This window comes from Micromys minutus (genome assembly GCF_963924665.1).
Source record: "Micromys minutus genome assembly, chromosome: 10".
In the NCBI taxonomy this organism is placed as follows: Eukaryota; Metazoa; Chordata; class Mammalia; order Rodentia; family Muridae; genus Micromys; species Micromys minutus.
The window spans coordinates 24,241,244-24,260,603 of record NC_137979.1 but is presented as its reverse complement, the minus strand read 5'-3'; the positions used below and the strand labels follow the sequence as shown (position 1 = coordinate 24,260,603).

General features: G+C 41.8%; 1 protein-coding gene across 2 annotated transcripts in view; it reads right to left on the bottom strand.

Annotated features, from left to right (window-relative positions):
- Positions 1-19,360, bottom strand: part of ZZEF1 (zinc finger ZZ-type and EF-hand domain containing 1) — a 95,776-nt gene that overhangs the window by 28,744 nt on the left and 47,672 nt on the right. For both annotated transcript variants that reach the window (XM_080923670.1, XM_080923669.1), the window contains exons 27-38: positions 19,013-19,106; positions 17,605-18,067; positions 16,297-16,461; positions 12,361-12,480; positions 11,688-11,849; positions 10,445-10,574; positions 8,186-8,324; positions 6,324-6,489; positions 5,336-5,598; positions 4,146-4,315; positions 3,076-3,187; positions 1,131-1,270 (exon numbers count right to left, since the gene is read on the bottom strand). In XM_080923670.1, the coding sequence (XP_080779796.1) occupies positions 1,131-1,270; positions 3,076-3,187; positions 4,146-4,315; positions 5,336-5,598; positions 6,324-6,489; positions 8,186-8,324; positions 10,445-10,574; positions 11,688-11,849; positions 12,361-12,480; positions 16,297-16,461; positions 17,605-18,067; positions 19,013-19,106 (2,124 nt within the window). The remainder of the gene's footprint in view (positions 1-1,130; positions 1,271-3,075; positions 3,188-4,145; positions 4,316-5,335; positions 5,599-6,323; positions 6,490-8,185; positions 8,325-10,444; positions 10,575-11,687; positions 11,850-12,360; positions 12,481-16,296; positions 16,462-17,604; positions 18,068-19,012; positions 19,107-19,360) is intronic.

Sequence of the window (19,360 nt, the reverse complement as noted above, 5' to 3'; positions counted from 1 at the left end):
TCCTAAATTAATATATACTCAATATCATTCAATGAAAATAACTCACCAAATCTTAAAGGGGAAGTTTGTCAGGCTTAATTAAAAAGAAAAAGATACTAAAATTCATACAAAATATGCCCATAGGAAGAGTCCTAAACATTATAAAGAATACTAAAGACATAGCTAAGCTGTTTAGAGTCTTTGAAGATATCAGTATTATAAAAGTTACCAAAACAGGGCTGGACAGATGACTCAGTGGTTAAGAGCACTTACTGCTCTTGCAGAGAACAACGTGGGTTCAGTTTCTAGGATCCACATCAGGCAACTCACAGCTGCCTCTAACTCCAGTTTTAGGGAATCCAGTTTCCTCTGGCCCATGGTATTTACAAGTACGTGGTGCATATAAACTCACGTGGGCACACACACGCACACATGTAAATAAATAAATAAATAAATAAATAGATAGGTAGATAGATAGATCTTATAAAGAAATGAAGTTATTACAACAAACACCAAAGTAAGGTCAGTAAACTAAGGAGACCAAATAAGCATGCGCTCTAAGCCAGACCATTCTTAAATGAATTCTGATTTTTGCAAAAAAGCTGCAATTCATACCCTAGGAATAAATGGGAAAATGCGTACCTAGGCTTTACTCTGCATGAGATAAAATTAGTCTCCCGGCTTTAAATTTTTATCAGCTTAATGAAACCTTTTTAAAAACAAAGTCTCACTCTGTAGTCCACTATGGTCTTGAATTCATGACTTCTACCTACAAAGTCCTGGGACTACAGGTATGAGCCACCAGGCCTGAAATGTTTCAATACGGTAGTAACGTGGTCTTCAGAAGAATTGCGCTTTTAGGAGAACTAAGAATAAAGTGTCCATAAGTTTTCAAGTTTTCAGTTTATTTTTTCAACTTCAGGAAAAATGTGATAAGAGATATAACATGAAAAACTAATAAATCTAGGTGAATATCTTTATTCATTGCTCTTTTAAATTTTCAATGAGGTTTAAAACTTTCAAAATTATAAAAATAGAAATTTTTAATACTCATTCCCTCCTCAGGACACAGCTGTAAAAAACAGTTTGTTTCTGCTTACACCTAACCAACCACCTACTCTTTCACAAAGAAAACAGTGCCTGCCTCTTACCGACTTGATGGGAGGTAACATGGCTGCCAGCAATCCCAAAATCCTCTTCTGGGAACACTCTGCAAACACTTGCTCAGGGCTTGGAGTAATCGCCTTCTCTTCTACAGGTGCCTGAGATGACACTTCTGGATGTTCAGCATCTGTGTGGGAAAATAGCCCTTTCAGATTTTGCTGGGCTCTACACATGTAAAAGGCAACTAAACCACAACACTGTCTCTGTGCTCCTATAGAAGGAAGCTGTAAATGTAATATTCTACTGCTAAAGCTAGGCTTGGTAATGCATACTTGGAATCCTAGCACTCGACAGGATGGAATGGATAAGCAAGGGTTTGAGGCCAGTCTGGGCTACACAGCAGGACTTTGTTTCAAAGAGAAGAACAAAGGGGCTGGAGAGTTGGTTTAGTGATTAGGAACATCATCTCTTCTTCCAGAGGATTTGGATTTGATCCCAGTATCTACATGGTGGCTTACAACTATCTGTAATTCCAGCTTCAGGAGACTTGACTTCCTCTCTGGCCTCTGCATGTACTAGGCACACACTTAGTACACAGATATACATGTAGACAAAATACCCATACCTATAAAAAAGAAAAATAATCTTTTTAAAAATAACAAAAACCAGGGCTGGAGAGATGGCTCAGCAATTAAGAGTACTGGCTGCTCTTCCAGAGGTCCTGAGTTCAATTCCCAGCAACCACATGGTGGCTCACAACCATGTGATGGGATCTGATGCCCTCTTCTGGTGTGTCTGAAGACAGCAATAGTGTGCTCGCATACATAAAATATATAAATAAATCTTTAAAAACAACAACAACAAACCGCACATCAGAACAATGACAAACTATTGCTGAACACGTTTACACAGTAGCCTTCTCAAGGAGGCCTTCCTGCTCCCTAATTAAATAGACAGCAATCCTGTTACCTCCCATTCTCTGAACTTGCCCTTAAACTACATGCTATCTAGCCCTGATTACCCTTTAATATCTGTGTTTGCTGTTTATCATTTGGTCTTCTGATTTTTGCTTCTTTTGAGATATGCTTCAAGTACCTAACAATGTCCCAGAACATGGGGTACTTGACAGATACTTGTGGCCTATGAACCAGAATGCTGGTCTTCAAGGAATCTGACTCTGGTAGACTTTGAGGACCTGGCATGATGTAGAGTGTGTACTGCTTCTGAGAGCTGGCCTTGAAGATGTTGCAGAATACACTCACTCTTACTTCTGTTACAGAACACTGACTCCCTGGGATCCTGGAAGCACCTCCTCTCACACAGCACTACTGCCTCTACTTCTAAAACTGCAGCTCGGACCTCACCACTGCCATCATCCAGCAGGCTGAGGCCTGAATGTCATAGGCATGTGGCAGACGCCACAGGAGCTCTTCTGTATCATTTCCAGTGCTCTGCTCTACCCCTGCATACTTGGTATGTGGATCTCTCTTGTTAGCTCTGGGACCAAACAGAGGCCTATGCTGCCTAAACATCAGTCTCTACTGCATATCCTGGCACATTCAAGGCCTCTTACATCTCTCCCTTGACATGGCTTTTTGCAAATACAATCTGCTCTGGATCCTAATCAGGACTAACACTTGTCACCCTTCTTCTGGGGTCAGAATCATAGGCCACCTCAAATGACAGTTATTTGTACCTCTGTCTGAAACCTTCCTGGATTGTGAGTTCCAGGAGGGTAGAGACCATATGTCTCTCGGCCTGTGTTGGTAGATTTCATCCCTGGGATATAGGATGGTGCTCAACAAAGAGAAGGTCCTTGGTATTCACATGGACGAGATACGATAAAACGAAGGCTAGATGATGTAAAGTTACCAGCCACAGCTGAACAGATGGAGAAACCTTAGTTGCTGGACAATTTCAATTGTAAGCAACACTGCAGATATGATAATGTGCGCAGTTGCAGAGGAAGGAGGGAGAGTTAACCATCCTGACCTGGGAGTCCTAGAGGCACATGAACACTGGCAGGTGCATCTGAAACTTCACCCGCCTTTTTCTTCTGCTTGCAATCCAAATGTCTGACTTCCTTATCTGCAGCTCTCTTTCCCTAGAAACAGAGTGGTAAATATAAAAGAATATAACAATGTATTTCCATATACTTTAGACAATTTTATCATTAGCTAATCTTTCACGCACTAAAAATCTTCTGAATTACTAATTTCTTAGAATAAACCACCATTCTAAAATGATTCTTCTTGTATCACATCTTTTAACGTGATGTCAGGTCACATAAGCAGTGGCTCATATTCTGGGGAAATGAAGTTGTTGCCCTCCTTCTAGTCAATACAATAATCATCTTCATATACTTTCTTTTGGTATAAAAAATAAACAGAGGCTGGGAGATGGCTCACAGTAAAAGTGCTTACCATGTGAACATGAGAGGACCTAAGTTTGGATATCTAGCAACCATGTAACAAGTCAGGCGTGGTGGGGAGTGCCTGTATTCCTAGTGTGGGAGGAGGCAGGGACAGGAGGATCCCTAGAGCTGACTGGCCAGCTGGTGTTACTGAACTGGTGTTTCAGGTTCAATGAGAGACCCTAATTGGAAAAAAACAAGGTGGAGAGCAATAAAGGAAGACACCTGATATTGACTTCTGGCTTCCACACACATAAACATGCAAATGTACACATGCACTGACTGCTCTTCCAGAGGTTCTGAGTTCAATTCTCAGCAACCACATGGTGGCTCACAACCATCTGAAATGGGATCCAACTCCCTCTTCTGGTGTGTCTGAAGATAGCTACAGTGTACTCAAATACATACAATAGATATTTAAAACAAAACAAAACAAAACAAAACCTTAAAGAGGATCTTTACATGTGTGTTACCAACACGGATCATGATTGGACCTATAAAAGTTTTTATGTCCACACACCTACCTATCAACTATTGTGTCTACCCACTAAAACAGTTAACTTCTGATGTCCTCTATCCCTGGTGTGCATCCTTGAGTGCCTGGCTCCGTGAGTGTAAGCTGTGACCATGTGGTAGACAAGTTACTTACATTGCAGGGAACAAACAGGCCTGCATCTGCCGGCTCCTCAGCAAGTTGGGCTGTTTTCTTCTCTAGCTGCCTGTCTAATGCTTGGGTGGACACTGTGACTGGTGGGGCTTGATTTTCTGAGGTAGAGTCACCATCTGGTAACACACCAAGAAGAGCTAGAGCTCTAAGGCCTGGAATGGACAAAACAAGAAAATGTTAAATGTTCATAACAAGGGATATCCCTGGCAAGTGCCACAAAGCCCTGGACTACTGTATAGAAACAGATGCCTGGCATTCTACAGCCATTGTACTCCTGACCGAAAATGGGGACAGACAGACAGCAAGGGGAAACTGCACTTGAAGTCAATGAAACACTGAAGGTACAACCAGCAACAGGATTGTTTTCAAAGTTATGTAAGTTACAAAATCAAAATCACATTTTTCTGATAGTGTCAAGCAATTGAGATTTTTTTTTTTTTTTTTTTTTTTTTTTTTTTTTTTGAGACTCACTATGTACCTCTTAAGATCTGTTGTAGATCAGGATGGGCTTGAACTCACAGTGCTGCGTGAGTGCCAGACTTACAGACATGCCTGGCTGGTAACTAGATTTTTTAAATCCCCAGATATAGACACCAAGACTTCTCCCTAAGGTAAGTCTGATCCCCTGATGCCAGTTAGGATGAGGAGTCTACCATGTGAGAGAAACTTCAAGTTTAACATTTACATTACTTTCTTACAAACACCCTGCAGGGAGTCAGAATTACCTCCTTATTTTGTTATTTTGATAAAGGGCCTCACCTAGTATCCTGGGATTCCCAACTGGAATTCAGGTGTGCATGATCTAACCCAGAAACAGCTCTTATTTTGTAAGCAGCTCTTGTCTAGATTACAAATACATGTGGATTTGTTCTTCAGATTTTTTTTGTGTTGTTTTTTTAAAGCATAGATTCCTGAGTAAAGTGCGAGATTCATGGACTTAGAGTTTTCTAGAGTTTTGATTAGTAATACTGAATTACATCATCAGGGAAGCACTTCAACTAACTTACTTTATGCCAACAGTTCTCTAAAGAGGAACAGGAACTTAAGTTCCAGGCTAGGCTGAATCCCTCTTGAATGACCTCTGGGTCAAGCATGGTCCTTTACGGCTGCCTGGGCTTTCCTCCAACAGCAGACAGAGGCTGGGCCAGGGGTCCTACATAAGGAATAGTCACCTTTGCCCTGGTGGGCCTTCATCAGACAGTCTCCAACCAGCTGCATGCACTGGCTCCGTAGCGTGGCAGCATTGGTGCAGGCCTGGGGGTCTAGCTGCTCCCCATCCACATGCTCTGGACTGGTCAGGTGGGCACTATAGAGAGCCAGGGCAGCAAAGAGCAGCCAGGAGTAGTTGTGGATATAGGGCTGGATGAGCCTCTGCCGGTCACTGATTCGGATTGTCACCATTGGGTGGGCTGTGATGCTGTGAGTTGGCAAATGGCTGCAAAGACATAACAGAATAGTATCAACTCTTGGCCCAGAGAAATGAACAACACAAATACTCAGTATATCACACTACACATTCCTGCACATGATAACCATGCCAAGGAAGATAGTTCTGAAAGTGTGCTAACTGCACTTTGGTAATGCAAAGTGATGCCCATAATTTTAAAAGATAAATTACAAGGTATAAGAAAGAAATGACTTAAGTTTGAAATGTGCTTCAAATACTTTAAGGTAAAAGAAAGGAATGAAGTAAGCACACATGACACCATCTCCCTGGCTGGTGAATCCAAGAACACAGGGTATACTATACCACTCTCTCTTCTTATGAATGTTACAATTTTTACACTACAAGTCTTTCTTAATAAGGAAGGGGCCACAAGATGGCTTGGTAAGTAAAGGCCTTTACTACACCTGGTGACTCAAGTTTAATCTCCAGAACCCACAGAAAGGAGAAAAGAGAGAAATCATTCCACAAAACTGTCTTCTGACCTCTACATGTGCACACACATGCATGCACATGCCTTTCCCCTCCCCAAGAACGATAAAAGGTTTTAAAAGTAAGGAAGGCTAGGACTATAGCTCAGGTGTAGAGTGCTTGCCTAGCATTTGCAATGTTTTGGGTTCAATCCCTAGCACCGCAGAAAAGGTAAGACACCTCTCCTTTTAAGTGAAAACATACACCCCAAAAGGTTATGGTGGTGGCAGGGGAATCTGACATACCCATAAGAGTATTTCTTTGCTGCATAACATCCATAGCAAAGATCAAAGTCATCACATACATTGCAATTCATTCTCCGGCCTATGATCAAACCGTGGCAGTGGTCACAGGTAAACTCCATGTTGACCATTTCATGATCATCTCCGTGGCCCTCAGGCTTCACTCCACCTGGAATAAAGAAAAACAGAAAAACCACAAAAAACAAAACACAGCAGCATGAGATGGATGGGATAGAGGACCTCCTCCAAGTGCTAGCAGACTGATCTCAGCACCACAGCCAAATCTCATTTACTACTCTAGAGGGCAGGGGCTCCTTTGAGACCAGAATGCCTTGGTGGATATGAGCACATCAATGATATTCTCAGTATATACCCTCTCTGGCAATGGCCCAGCCAACTGATCCCAATTCTACAGTGTCACAGTCAGATCAAATACATATCAAATTCTTACTGTTGGGATAGAAATCACGGCTCATGTCTAGACAAACCACACCAGGCCAACACGGCTCCATGTGGGAGAAGTTTAATGAAATGACGGGACAAGGAGGAGAGAGGAGAGAGAAAAGAAAGAGAGAGGAAAAAGAGACAGGGCAAGAGAGGGGTAGGCCTTTTATGTGGGCTGTGACATAACTTGCTCCCAGATGTAAGTGGGCGTCTGAACCAGTGTACACTGGTAATGTTTGGCCTTTTCCATGGCAATGAATGCACAGGGTCTCAGCGGTTCCTAATACTAACACCTACCATGACTGTTATTTGGGAGAAACAGGCTCATGCCACTTGGTGAGCTGTCTCCCACACTCTGACAGAGGTTATACACCTACTGGCATAGTCCTAAGGAGTACTAAGAAGTGATCATTCTCTGTTCTTATTTCCCATTGCAGAAATACAGGTGAAAACTACAGACCCAGAGAGTAGAGAATGGAAACTCTAAGTTCCTGCTCAGTACTCTTCATAGGTGGCCACTTCTGTTCTCAGTGCTGTAATCCTGATGAAGGTCCAAATAAACTTGTGACTCGAATCTCTTAAAAGAGAATGACACAGTCTTCCCTGAGCATAGCTTTGATCATATTAATATCCTAGTTATAAACCTCTCCTGCTGTCTTCAGACTATTCAAATTCCTTAGCCTAGCATCTCAGAGTCCCACAACTTAAACCCAATCTGTCTTAGTCAATCACTTAACTAGACAGACACGCAAGTGTATCTATCTCAACTCACTGAAAAAACTTACTCCTTTGTCCCTGAGCTGGCTCTGCTCTTGATGGTAATGCTATCTTCAGTTTTGTTACATCACCCAATTTGAACTTCCTTCAAAGACCAATTCTTATCCTATCTCCTCCACAAGGCTTCCTGGTAGGGTGTAACTATATTTCCAAAATTTCCTAGCAATACTCTACATGGCTCATTTATAACAGCATATGCATTTATCATATGTTTGGTCTATGTTAGACTGTGTTTCCAGGACAGGAACTGTGTCTTTTACTGCTGGACTTTAAGTATACAGAGCCCTCCAGTGCTCACTACTGCAGATGAGCTCTGCCCTGGCACCCATGAGTCACCCAGTAATAGCATTTCAAGTTTATTTTGCTATTTGGAAACACTGCATGATTCAGAAGCAAAATTTCTTAGAAACGTATCCAAGCATGTATTAACTGGTCCTGAGAGTTTATCAAATGCCTCCTCAGCAGGACCGAAGATGGAAGAATGTCCCATGGAAGCAGTGGAGGTCATCATTGAGCTGAGGGAGATGACTCAAGTTTGCCAGTGAACCAGAGACTCTATATAGTACAGTGAGTTTTAAAGATGGTAAAATAGAAAGCAGAAATAACTTCCTTGTGGGCATGGGATCCCATCCCCTGAAGCTTACCCAGGAAGCAAGTCTTGCAGAGGTCCATGTCACTGCACTGGAGACACCGGTAGCGATGCCAGGGGGCAATCTCATCACACCCATCACAAGAGATATCCACATTTAACAGGTCACAGTATCGAGCAATAAACATGTGCATCTGTAAGGTGGAATAAACACAATTAGCCAATAGGCTTACTATTGTGGCCACTGTTCATTCATCAATTTATTCATTCAGTAGGTACCTAAGAGCTCCCAAGGTTTGTACTACTTGCTAGGATTTGAAGCCGGACAACCAAGTTCTCATTTGGGAATTCCCTCAAGCAAACAGATGATGGTCATACAGTGTGGAAAATGCTTTGACAGGTAAATTCTGGAGGGCTAGCGAACATGGAAGCTACTACCAAAGGTATTGGGAGGGTCAAAGGAGGTTTCCCAAGGATGGCAACTCCTCAGTTAAAAATTAAGAACAAACAATAGTTGGGTGGGGATAAAGATGACAGACACATAAGACAGAAGGAACAGCAAAGTCTACAGAAGCTTTGCTCCTTCAAAAAGGGAGCATGACATGGCTGGGAATATAGCTGACTGTGTGAGCACTTGTCTAAGTAAGCACAAGGCACTAAAAAAAAGAAAGAAAAGAAAAAAAGACAAGGATTTTGTTTGCCTTTTTAAAGGATGTATTTTCATTTATGGGCATGTCTGTGTATGTGTGCCTGCAGAAGCTTACTTAGAGACAGAGTTCCTTAGAGACAGAGTTACAGACAGAGGAACCAAACTTGGGTCTTCTTAAACCACCTCTCTAGCTAGCTCCTGGGCTTTTTAAATTGGCAATAATCTAGTATGCATACTAGACTACAGATGGGGAATAACCAGGAGAAATTAAAAAAAGTAAAATCCAAGGAGCCTGAAATGCTAGAGTTTAAAAACAGAGTTTTTAAACAGAAAGGAAATGGCAATAGATTTGGGCATCTGAAGGTTATTCTGGTTACACAGCAAACAATGAACTGACTGAAGCAAGACAGGGTCAGGGAAGCTGCTACGATGTAGCTGTTCAAGTAGTTCCATGGCAATGATAAGGCAGGGACTGCACTGTAAACAGGATGGGAAGCAGGCAGAGTGAGAAGTGCTAAGCAGGCAGACTGAGAAGACTTAGTAACCAGACTTACTAGAGATGGTCAAAAATGGCATCTAGATGTTTGACTTGGGTACTTGTTAGACAATGGCAGTACTAACAAATAAAGAAAGAGGACTCCTGATTCTGGCACATTAAAGTAGCATAGCAGTGCTTCCACATGACTCTAGCATTCAGGAGACTGGGGCAGAAGGATCACAAGTTTTGGGCCAGCCTGAACCTCTCTATAAACAAACAAACAATACTCTGGTTTTTCCTCAGATCAAATAAATCCTTCATCTTTAACTAGTTAACTAACTAGCCAGCCACACAATTAGTCAATAAACTGCCTTATACCCACCAAGTACTTTCTAGTAATTCAATAGCTTATTCATGTAACAGTCCCTTCCTATCTGTTCTCAGGTAGGTAATTAGTTAGCTGGCTCGTAGAATGTCTATTTTAGGGTCTGCATATGAGGAAACTAAATCAGAAAGTCACTGTTTGGTAGTAGATGGTTTGTTATAGGAGAGGGAATCTGCTAGGTCACCTGGGCACTACAGGATATTCTCATTCAGATATTAACTTACAAGAGTGAAGTCTCAAGTGCCAGTTGGTATGTTGCTCTCTAGCACCACACGGTATCATAATGAACAGAATGACTGGCAAACAGAAGCACTTAAGAAGGGGAAAATTAGTGGCTTCACAGCAGCAAATGCCTGACATATGTAGTAGTGACAGACAGGACACCTCACAGTAGGTGAATAGGCCACGTAAGTTGATTCTTCTACTGTGTGGGTTATTTAATGCTTACATAATAAATGGAGAGCCGCTTCCACGCTCACCTGATTGGCAACCTTGTAACTGGAATTGTGCTTGCCTACAGGAAGATGGTGTGTCATCCCAGAATGTAGAGTGTAAACCCTTCAGCAATTCCTTTTATCACTAAATACACTGGCATCTAATGATGTACATGAGTCTTATGGGACACTCTGCGGTGAACCTAGTTCTATGAGAGTGAGCAACAATGATGGATCTCATCAGGATGAAGACCAAACAGATGTCCCAAATGTTCCCGGAACCCTCTTGGGAGACATCATCCAAGCACACCCCAGCACATCCAAACACCTAGCAAGTCACCCAGATTGCTCTAGCTGAGAGGTCTTACTTTCCTCTGCTTCTCTGGATCCTCTTGGGCTATTTTTTCATACCAGGCCTCAAACAAGCCATCCTGACACTCATCCATCCACTCTGAGTTCTGCTTGGCATCAGCGAGCTCATCTTCTTCACTCCACTGGCTGAAAGAAGGATGTGATAAGAGAGAAGCATGTTTCTTACAATACTCAAGGACATGCCAGTTAGCAGATGCTGTGTCCCGTAACATACTAGATGGGGCATTTTGAAATGATGGGAATTGCTTTTCAAAGCCTCAGAGTTTTTCAGTTATTTGAAAATAAAAATTTCCTTTCCGAAGCAGACTTTACTGAGTAGGGCAAACTTATCTGTGCCAGGTACTGCGGTCAAATATGATGATTTTAAAAAGTTCAGCCAGTCGGGCTATAGTGGCATGTGCCTTTAAGCTCAGCACTCTAGGAGGCAGAGGCAGGATGATCTCATAGTTCAAGGCCAGCCTGGTCTACAGAGTGTGAGTTCTAGGACAGCCAGGGCTACTCAGAGAAATCCCGTCTCAAAACACAAAAAACAAACAAACAAAAAAGTTCAGCCATGAATAGTGGCACATGCTCAGGAGGCAGAGGCAAGTGAATCTCTGTGAGTTAGAGGCTAATTTGAACTATACGGTGAGTTGCAATCCAGCAAGGGTTACACAGTGAGACCTTGTCTTAATTCCAATAATAGTGACAACAACAACAACAATAATAATAACAATAACAATAAAGTTTGGGTTGAGAATGTAGCTGCTAGCAGAAAGATCTGAAGTTCGAGACAATTCTTAGCTATATAGAATGTCTAAGGTCAGCCTGAATTAATCACAACTTAGTCTAAATGTAAGAAAGAGTGCAAACATAGTCCTCCACTATCACAAATTCTATAGTCAGCTTCCCCATGTTTGGGGAAATATCGGGGTCAGCATATCCCAAGGGTCACAGTTAAGCCTCACCCTGGGAAAAATCACCTTCTTCCTCATCTTCCAAGTTCAAAGCACTATGGCTGCCAAGTTACCCAATTCCACTGTGTACCAGGTACTGTCCTAGACTCTCAGAAATGGAACTTACACATTCTCCTTAGGTTTCAGAGGTAGTTCTAAAGATGAAAAAATAGAGGTATGGCAAGTTTATATAATTTGCAAGGTTGTCTAGCTCTCTTTTGGCAAAGCCAGGATCTATTACAGACTAGCTGCTGATCCCATTTCTTGCCCCAATACTAGGAATGGCAGGCACTACTGTGCTTACCTGATCATACTGTCATGGATGCTGATGTTTTCTTGGGACATGTTCATGAGGAGATCTGGTAACTGAATGTCAACAAAGAAGGCAAGATCACTGGGTTCCCAGCCCATATCCAAAAGATGAAGCAGGGCTGTCTGAACACAAGATAAGGCAGGGAGCAGAGACCTAAAGAGACCACACAGGTTGACAATTAGCTAAGCTGCATACTGACAACAGGTACATTGTAAGTTGATGGTCTGTTTTGTTACTAATTTATAAAGGAGGATTCTACATAAACATCCCTCAAAGCTTAAAAAAAAAATCAAAAAGTCAAGAACAACTCTGAAAGTTGAAAAGTGAGTTTGACACCAGGGGCATCTGACAGTGAAGGAGAAGGCAACAAAGTCGCCTGCTGAGGATGGTGACATTAGAGTCACACAAAATTAGCCAAGGCTACGCAGTTGTGGAAGAGCCATTTGATTCAAGGCTTATGTCTGAACGACCTACTACAGAGGAGACAGGAATCCACTTTGTACTCAAGTTTTAATCTGCATTTAACACATCAGACACTGAAGATAACAGGGCATCAGTGAATTATTTGTACTTAATTTTGTGGTGTTTTAGGATTTTCAACTTCAAGCATGTATACAAAAGAGATACATTATTTCCCTCAAGAGATATAAAGATAATCCAGTACCTGTCATTTATGCTACTAAATCCTTTGATCGCTTTGACCAAAAACAAAACAAGTTGGTAATAAGTGTCTCGGATTTCTTTGTGTAGATCAGCACCACAGCCTTCCAAGTGTCCAAAGTAACTAGAAACAGAGAAAACCATCAGCTTTGACTTATTGATCTCTATTTCTTACACAAAACAACCAAAAGCAGCCAGCTGAATGACTTGGGGGGAAAGCAGGGACAGTGACATTCAAGTCCAACTGGGTTGAGGGAGCAGTCCAGCAGAAGTTCAGTTGACAACTACTCACCTGTTAAACCCTACTACATGTGTGTGTCATGCTATGTTCGTCACATGCCTTCCGTGTTACTTCAGTCAGCCTTCTCCACACATGGTCCCCAAACTGTTCTTTCTTTATTGATGACTTTAGTATTAAACTTTTCCTTTATTTTTATTTAATTTTATTTATTTATTTACTTATTTATTTTTGAGGAGTGTGTGTGTGGGTCTCTGTATAGTCCTGGAACTTGCTGGCCTAGAACTCACAGACATCCTTCTGCCTCTGCATTCCAAGTACTCGGTTCACTGGCTTTTCACACCTTGATCCTTGGCACCTAAGTGACTTCAACATCCATAGGAATGATGTCTCCATTTTCTTTTCTCTCTATTCTTTATGCTCTTCATTGCCAAGGCTTTTCACTTCAATTTCCTTATCTAACCCGATTTGATGGTCCCTCCTTAACCTTAATCATGTGCAGACTGACTTCAGAACAAGCTACTCTACCTACACTCTTTTTCCTGCTCTGCGTGAACTTCCATCAGCCTTGTTCGGTCCTAGTGAGCCAGCCCCGGGAGCCATCAAGTATGCCCAGCATGTTCTCTCTCTTCTCGCTTGGATCGCACAGTCCACCATCATATTGCCACGCTAGCAACAGCTCACTCCCTGGCCTTTTTCTCTTCCTCCTGAGGAGTTCCTCCTGCATACGGAATCTTACATTATTCTGAAACAGCTGAATACAGGTGGAAAGAACATCACACAATCACACTCACTGATGCCACTTTAAATTCCTGTCAGGTTTTCTTCTTTCTCTTTAAAAATACTAGTTTTTAGGCTGTGCACCGTGGCACACACCTTTAATCTCAACAACCCAGAGACAGAGGTAAGAGGATCTCTGTGAGTTCAAGGCTACATAGTAAGTTCCAGGAGAAAGATTCTCAAAAAACAAAAACAGAACCAAAAACAAGAAACCCACATATACACGAAACAAATAAACAACAAAATTATCTATTTAAAATTTGATGTGTATGAGTATTTTGCCTACATGTATGCATGTGTAGCATGTTCCCTTGGAACTGGAGTTACAGGCATATGCCACCATGTGGGTGTTGGAAACTGAACTCACTCAGGTCCTCTGCATGAACAAGTGCCCCTAACACACAAGCCAACTCTCTAGCCCATTACTTTTTTTTTTTTTTTTTTTTTTTTTTTGAGTCAAAGTCTAACATCAAGTCTGCAGGTTCACTTTAAACTTGCTATGTTGCCCATGTTGGTCTCAAGCTCAGAACAATCCTCCTACTTTTGTCTCCTGAGTACTAGGAACATAAGAGATACAAACATATCCAGCTTACAAATATAATTCTTTAAAAAGCATCTGAAATTGTCAAGCAATTTAGCAGTCTGGCTTTCTCCATTTTTACCTCTATTGAAAGCCTTCCTGCCTTTCTTTAAATGATCACTAGCTTCTTCTCTACCTCACTCCATTGACAAATCTGCTCTTGTCTTATTTTTACAAACAGAATGATCACAAAGGAATCCCTCATCTTTGTAGCACTCCATTAGCCAGGCAACTTTATCTGCACTTGACTGCTGGACTGTCCTGCTTTTTCCTGCTAACCCTGATAGCACCTCCCTGACCTCGGCGAACTCATCTTCACCAGCGCTATGCTCTAGTATCTTTACACCTGTACGTGCAGGCCTCACGGCACAGAATGTGCTTGGCTCCATCCAGCTCAGTAGCCAGCACTGCAAACAATACAACCCTCAGCTGCCCACATTCTCTGGTCTCTCTACTGTTCTCTTTCTATTTTGCCATCTCACCGTCTTTCTTAAACTAGGCTTCAGGCCACAATTTACCAATGCTGTCGCCATTCAGATCCATTGCTTCAAATCTCTAACTCTCATATCAGCATCCAACTCAACTGACAATTCTTTATGTTGAAGACAACCTTCTCTTGGCTTTTATGACATCACCACCCACAGACTGTCAATCTACTGCAAGGGCCACTCTCTTAACTTAACGGCCTTAGTGACTCCTATTTTTCTTGACTTCTAAATAAAGGTGAGCTTGAAGGCTCCGTTTTGGGTCACTGCCTGTCCAGGTTTCATCTGGCCACAGCTTTAAACAGCATCCATATGCTGATGATAAGCAAATTCAATCTCTAGGCCTGACCTTGCAGGACTTTAGAATCTGATCCTCATCTTCTCATTGTTGAACACCAAAGAAGTGGTTGTAACAGGGAATAGAGAGATGGCTCCATATGCTTACTGCATGGTGCCACACACCTTCAATCCGAGCGCTTAGGAGCCAGAGGCAGTCGGATCTCATCTACAGAGCAAGCTCTAGGATAAACAGGGCTTCACAGAGAAATCCTGTCTCCAAAAAACAAAAAACAAAAACAAACAAAAAAACAAAAAAACAAAAGCAAAAGCAAAACCAAATAATAATAAAAGAAAGCCTGTTCTTCTAGACAACACAGGTTTAATTTCCAGCACCCCTATGGAGTCTTTCTCCAGTTCTAGTTTTTTTCCCAGGAGATCCTGATTCTGACCTCTACAGGCATCAGACATGCAAATGGAGGTTGGGATGGGGTCAGGGAAGGGGACGGCACATAAACATACATACAGGTGAAACACCCATACACATAAAATAAAGCTTTTAAAAAGTTCAAACATATGGCCAGAACAAAACTTAAAAATCTGTCCCCATCTGTGTCTTTCACATTCTTCCTCTCAGTAAAATGTGACACCATCTAACATAGCTGCTCCAACCAAAATCCTGAGTTCTTTCCCCATGTTTCCAATATCTTTCATTCATCTTCTCAATGACTTCCCTTTTTCTGTCTCTAAGCTTCTGCTTGTTTCATAGCATCCTCTCTTGCCTGTATTACACCAACAACCTCCTAACATTTTCCCATGTTCCCACAGTAGCCAGAGGGATCTTTTATAAATGTAAACCCACTGTGCTCCTCCTTCTGGGCTACAAAATCTCCCAGTGTTTCCCACCTGCAGCTCAGTGAGGTCCTGCATCCTAATTTGGCTTACCCTCCTCCCCCACTCATGCAGTCAGCTCTTCTGTTCTGTCCCGGGCCTGGTTCCCACAAGAGGTCCTTCTGCCCTTGGCTCTCCAACTAATCTCAGTGGGTCATTAATCTCTTGGTGTGCACACCACTTCCTTAGTCTACCTTCCTGACTACCACGCACTGTATCACTGTCAGAGGTGAGTTTATTTTGAAGGCTGCTTGCTTTTCAGGAGAATATAAGGCTCCATTAGAAAGAGGCTTTGTTTGCCTTGTCACTTTTGTGCATATAATACTTAGAAAGGTGCTGAAATAAATGTTTGTTTTGTGTAGGTTAGAAGCACCTTGAAAGGTCATAGCCATTACTGTAATGAGCACTGCACTTAGTACTCAGCTTCTGGAAGCCTTATGGCAGTGTGGGTGCATGAGAAACACATAAAGTACAAGAATAATAATCACAGTCTTGATTTTACAGAAAGATATAGCCCATTTTTTGGGATGAGACAACACATTAACTAAAAATATAAAGTTTGCATTATATATTTATTTATTATTATATTTGGAGTTATCAATATAGATGCCAACTAAGATTTCAACTATAGATGCCAACTATAAAATGGCCTCTGCTTGCTTTTCTGTCATGTTTGTCATTTGTACTTACTTTGTAAAATCTTTCTGGCAGGTCAGAAGTTCCAGTAGGAAAAGTATATATGGTGGGTGGAAGCAGTGGGGCTGCCCGAGGGATTCTGTGCAATACTGAATTATCCTCAGGACTTCAAGGACGCTCTGGGCTTGCGCTTTCCGCAGAGAAAGAACCTTCACAACACTGGAGACAGAGTTCGAGTCAGGAATGCCCAGAGCACGACCCCTTTCCCCCTTTCACATTCTGAAGTCACACAAATAAGAGTGAGTCTTGTTGTGAGGATGGGGAGTATCAGTATGAACTCTCCCTGTAGTAAACACTACAAGCCAGTGCTCACCAACTGCACAAAAGCTCAACAGTTTGTTTTTGTAAACAAATAGTTAAAAAGGAACTTCTGTATCTTTACTTCCCCTAAGGAGGCAAAGCTTTAACTCTTAGGGCAGGACATTCCTTATATGATACAGGCCTATGGACAAATAATTTTGTCAGAAAATATTAAATCCTAAATTTCTTCCTTAAAATATGAAAAAAAGAATTGATTGGTAATGTCTTTTTAAGCCAGGTGTGGTGGTTTATGCCCACAGTACCAGTACTCAGGAAATTGAGGCAGGGGGATTGCTGAAAGTTCCTGGTCAGTGAGGATTGCAGAGTAACATTTGTCTCAAAAAGCCAGAAAAGGAAATGAAGAAAAAGGAAGAAAGAAGAAGAAAAGAAACAAAGAGAAAGAAAGGAAGAAATATTTCTGTTTAAAAAACTCCATGCAAACATTACTGAGATTTATATTTTATACAGTAAAATATACAATTTGGTTTTTCACACAAGGTCTATCTATAGTGTCTTCGGCTGTCCAGGAACTGACAGAAACCCACCTGCATTTGCTTCCCAAGCACTAGGATTAAAGGTGTGTGCCAAGACACCAGCTACATTTTATCCTAAGACAGGGTCTCAGTACTCTGATTCTTGTGCTATGCCTCCCAAGTGCGGGGATCACAGATATACCACCAAAAAACGCTTTAACTTAGCGCAGGGATCAAACCCAGGGCCTTTCCATGCTGAGTGAGCACTTTAATCTTATATTTCTTCAAAGGAGAAAAAAAACATTAAGAGTTTTATCCTGAATATTCTAAAACAAGTCTGAATGTACCATAAGTATTATTGGATCATTTTATTTAATTTTTATTTAAAAATTTTTACATGCTATATTTTGATTATATTCTTTCCCCTACCCCTTATTTGTTCATGTTAAACATGAATCTCAAGTCTTTGACTAGACTAGGTACCTGCGACTTGAGAAGGGGAAATGATGGAAGGAAATGACTGGCTCACCTCTCGTGTGAGATTGACTGGTCTTTAATGAAGTCCATGACATCCTTCAGCACCGGGTATTTCTCCTTGACTGTGGGGACTGGCCTGGTCTCCTCCATGGATCTGAAAGAGAGCAGCCGGAGGCGCCCTCGTGTGAAGGGAGGCCGCCGGGTGGGTGTGGATGGTGATGAGGGCTCTTCAGCAGTGGACATTTCTGCAACAGAGGGGCCACTGCTGGGCAGTAGCTTTGGCAGGCTCTCCAAGCCAGGACTCCTGTCACCTGCAGCTGGGGTGGCTACTTCTGTAGGGGATGCTGAACCCTGAAAATGTTCTTCCACCACAGAATTTGTCCTCTGGTATCTATCAAGTGGTTGTAGATGATCAGTTTCATCAACAGGCACCAACTTGCCACAGTTTTCTTTTGAACTTTTGCTCATGGGCAAAAATTTCAGTAATAGCAGACTTTTTTGAATACATTCTTTTGCTAAATGAAAACAAATGAAGCAAAACAAGAAAAGGTAAAGTTAAACTTACAATCTACTTTTGGAGAAAAAAAATATTTAAACTTCATGATTTATGGCAAGAAAAGCCTTCATAAATGCTGCAACACAAGCACCTACTGACAGAACCGGGCCTTAAGAGTCAGGTATCTCACAGGACAGATCAGGGTCCTGCCGTGATACAGTTAAAAGTTTGACAGGAATGACCGTTCCAAACACATATAGAGACAGTGTAGTAGAAGGACCCGCCACGTGCCCAGTACAGCCTCAATAGTTATCAGCTGCTCACAGCCAACCTGGTCCCCACTCTCTTCTCCCCAGTGGTTTCCAGGCACTGCAGGCAGCTTCCAGGCACTGCACACTTTCCTGTAAATATTTTATAGTACTGGGGCTTTAAAGAACAGCACAACCAGGCTAGAGAGATGGCTCAGTGGTTAAGAGTGAACACTGTTTTTGCAGAGGACCAAAGTCTGATTTTCAGACACACATCAGGCAGCTTAAAACTTCCTGTAACTCTTGTTCCAGAGGCTCTGACACACGCCAAGGGCACTGCATTTGTGCATATACCCACATGCAGATGCACACAGTATTTTAAAACAATCTTTGAAAGTATCACAACCATAATAGCATTTTAAAAATTAGTAATTTTTTCATTTCCATGGCTAAAATGTGCACACATTTTAAAAACATAACAAGATATAGCTTAAAAAGCACTTAAGATTTCCTAAAAGAGAAGCCATTACAAAGATGCTTCACTTGAAACTTGTGGGTGAACAATAACTTGTCTCTGGCATTTACTCCATTTCGTTTCTGACTTCCCTAGATTAACAAAGCTCAATTAAGATAACCTGGAAGGTGAAGCACCTGTTCCCAAATTCAGAAAGGAATCCCAATGGCCCAGCCATGGTAGCTGTTACTGGTACACTCACCCAGGCTCTCTGGGTTCACCTCTGCAGCTTCCAAACCACGTTTTTCTTCTGAATCGTTCCCCAGACTCACCAAGGACTTCTGCTTCATCTCTAACTGGGGAGATGACAGGAGCCACACAATTAAGCTGTCAGACAGAGTAGGAGGTGCAGCCATGGAAAACTACTTCAAAGGCACATAGTGCTGAGACAGTGGAGGACATCCTAGCAACCACCCAACAAAGATACAGGTCTGAGCTGTTTTTGTTTGTCCTAGGAGACTCTGAAGTAAAGGAAACCTTCTTCATGATGTGGTATCTGAAAGAAATCTGTATCTGTGATTTCATTATTTTAAAAATCGAGGATTAGAGA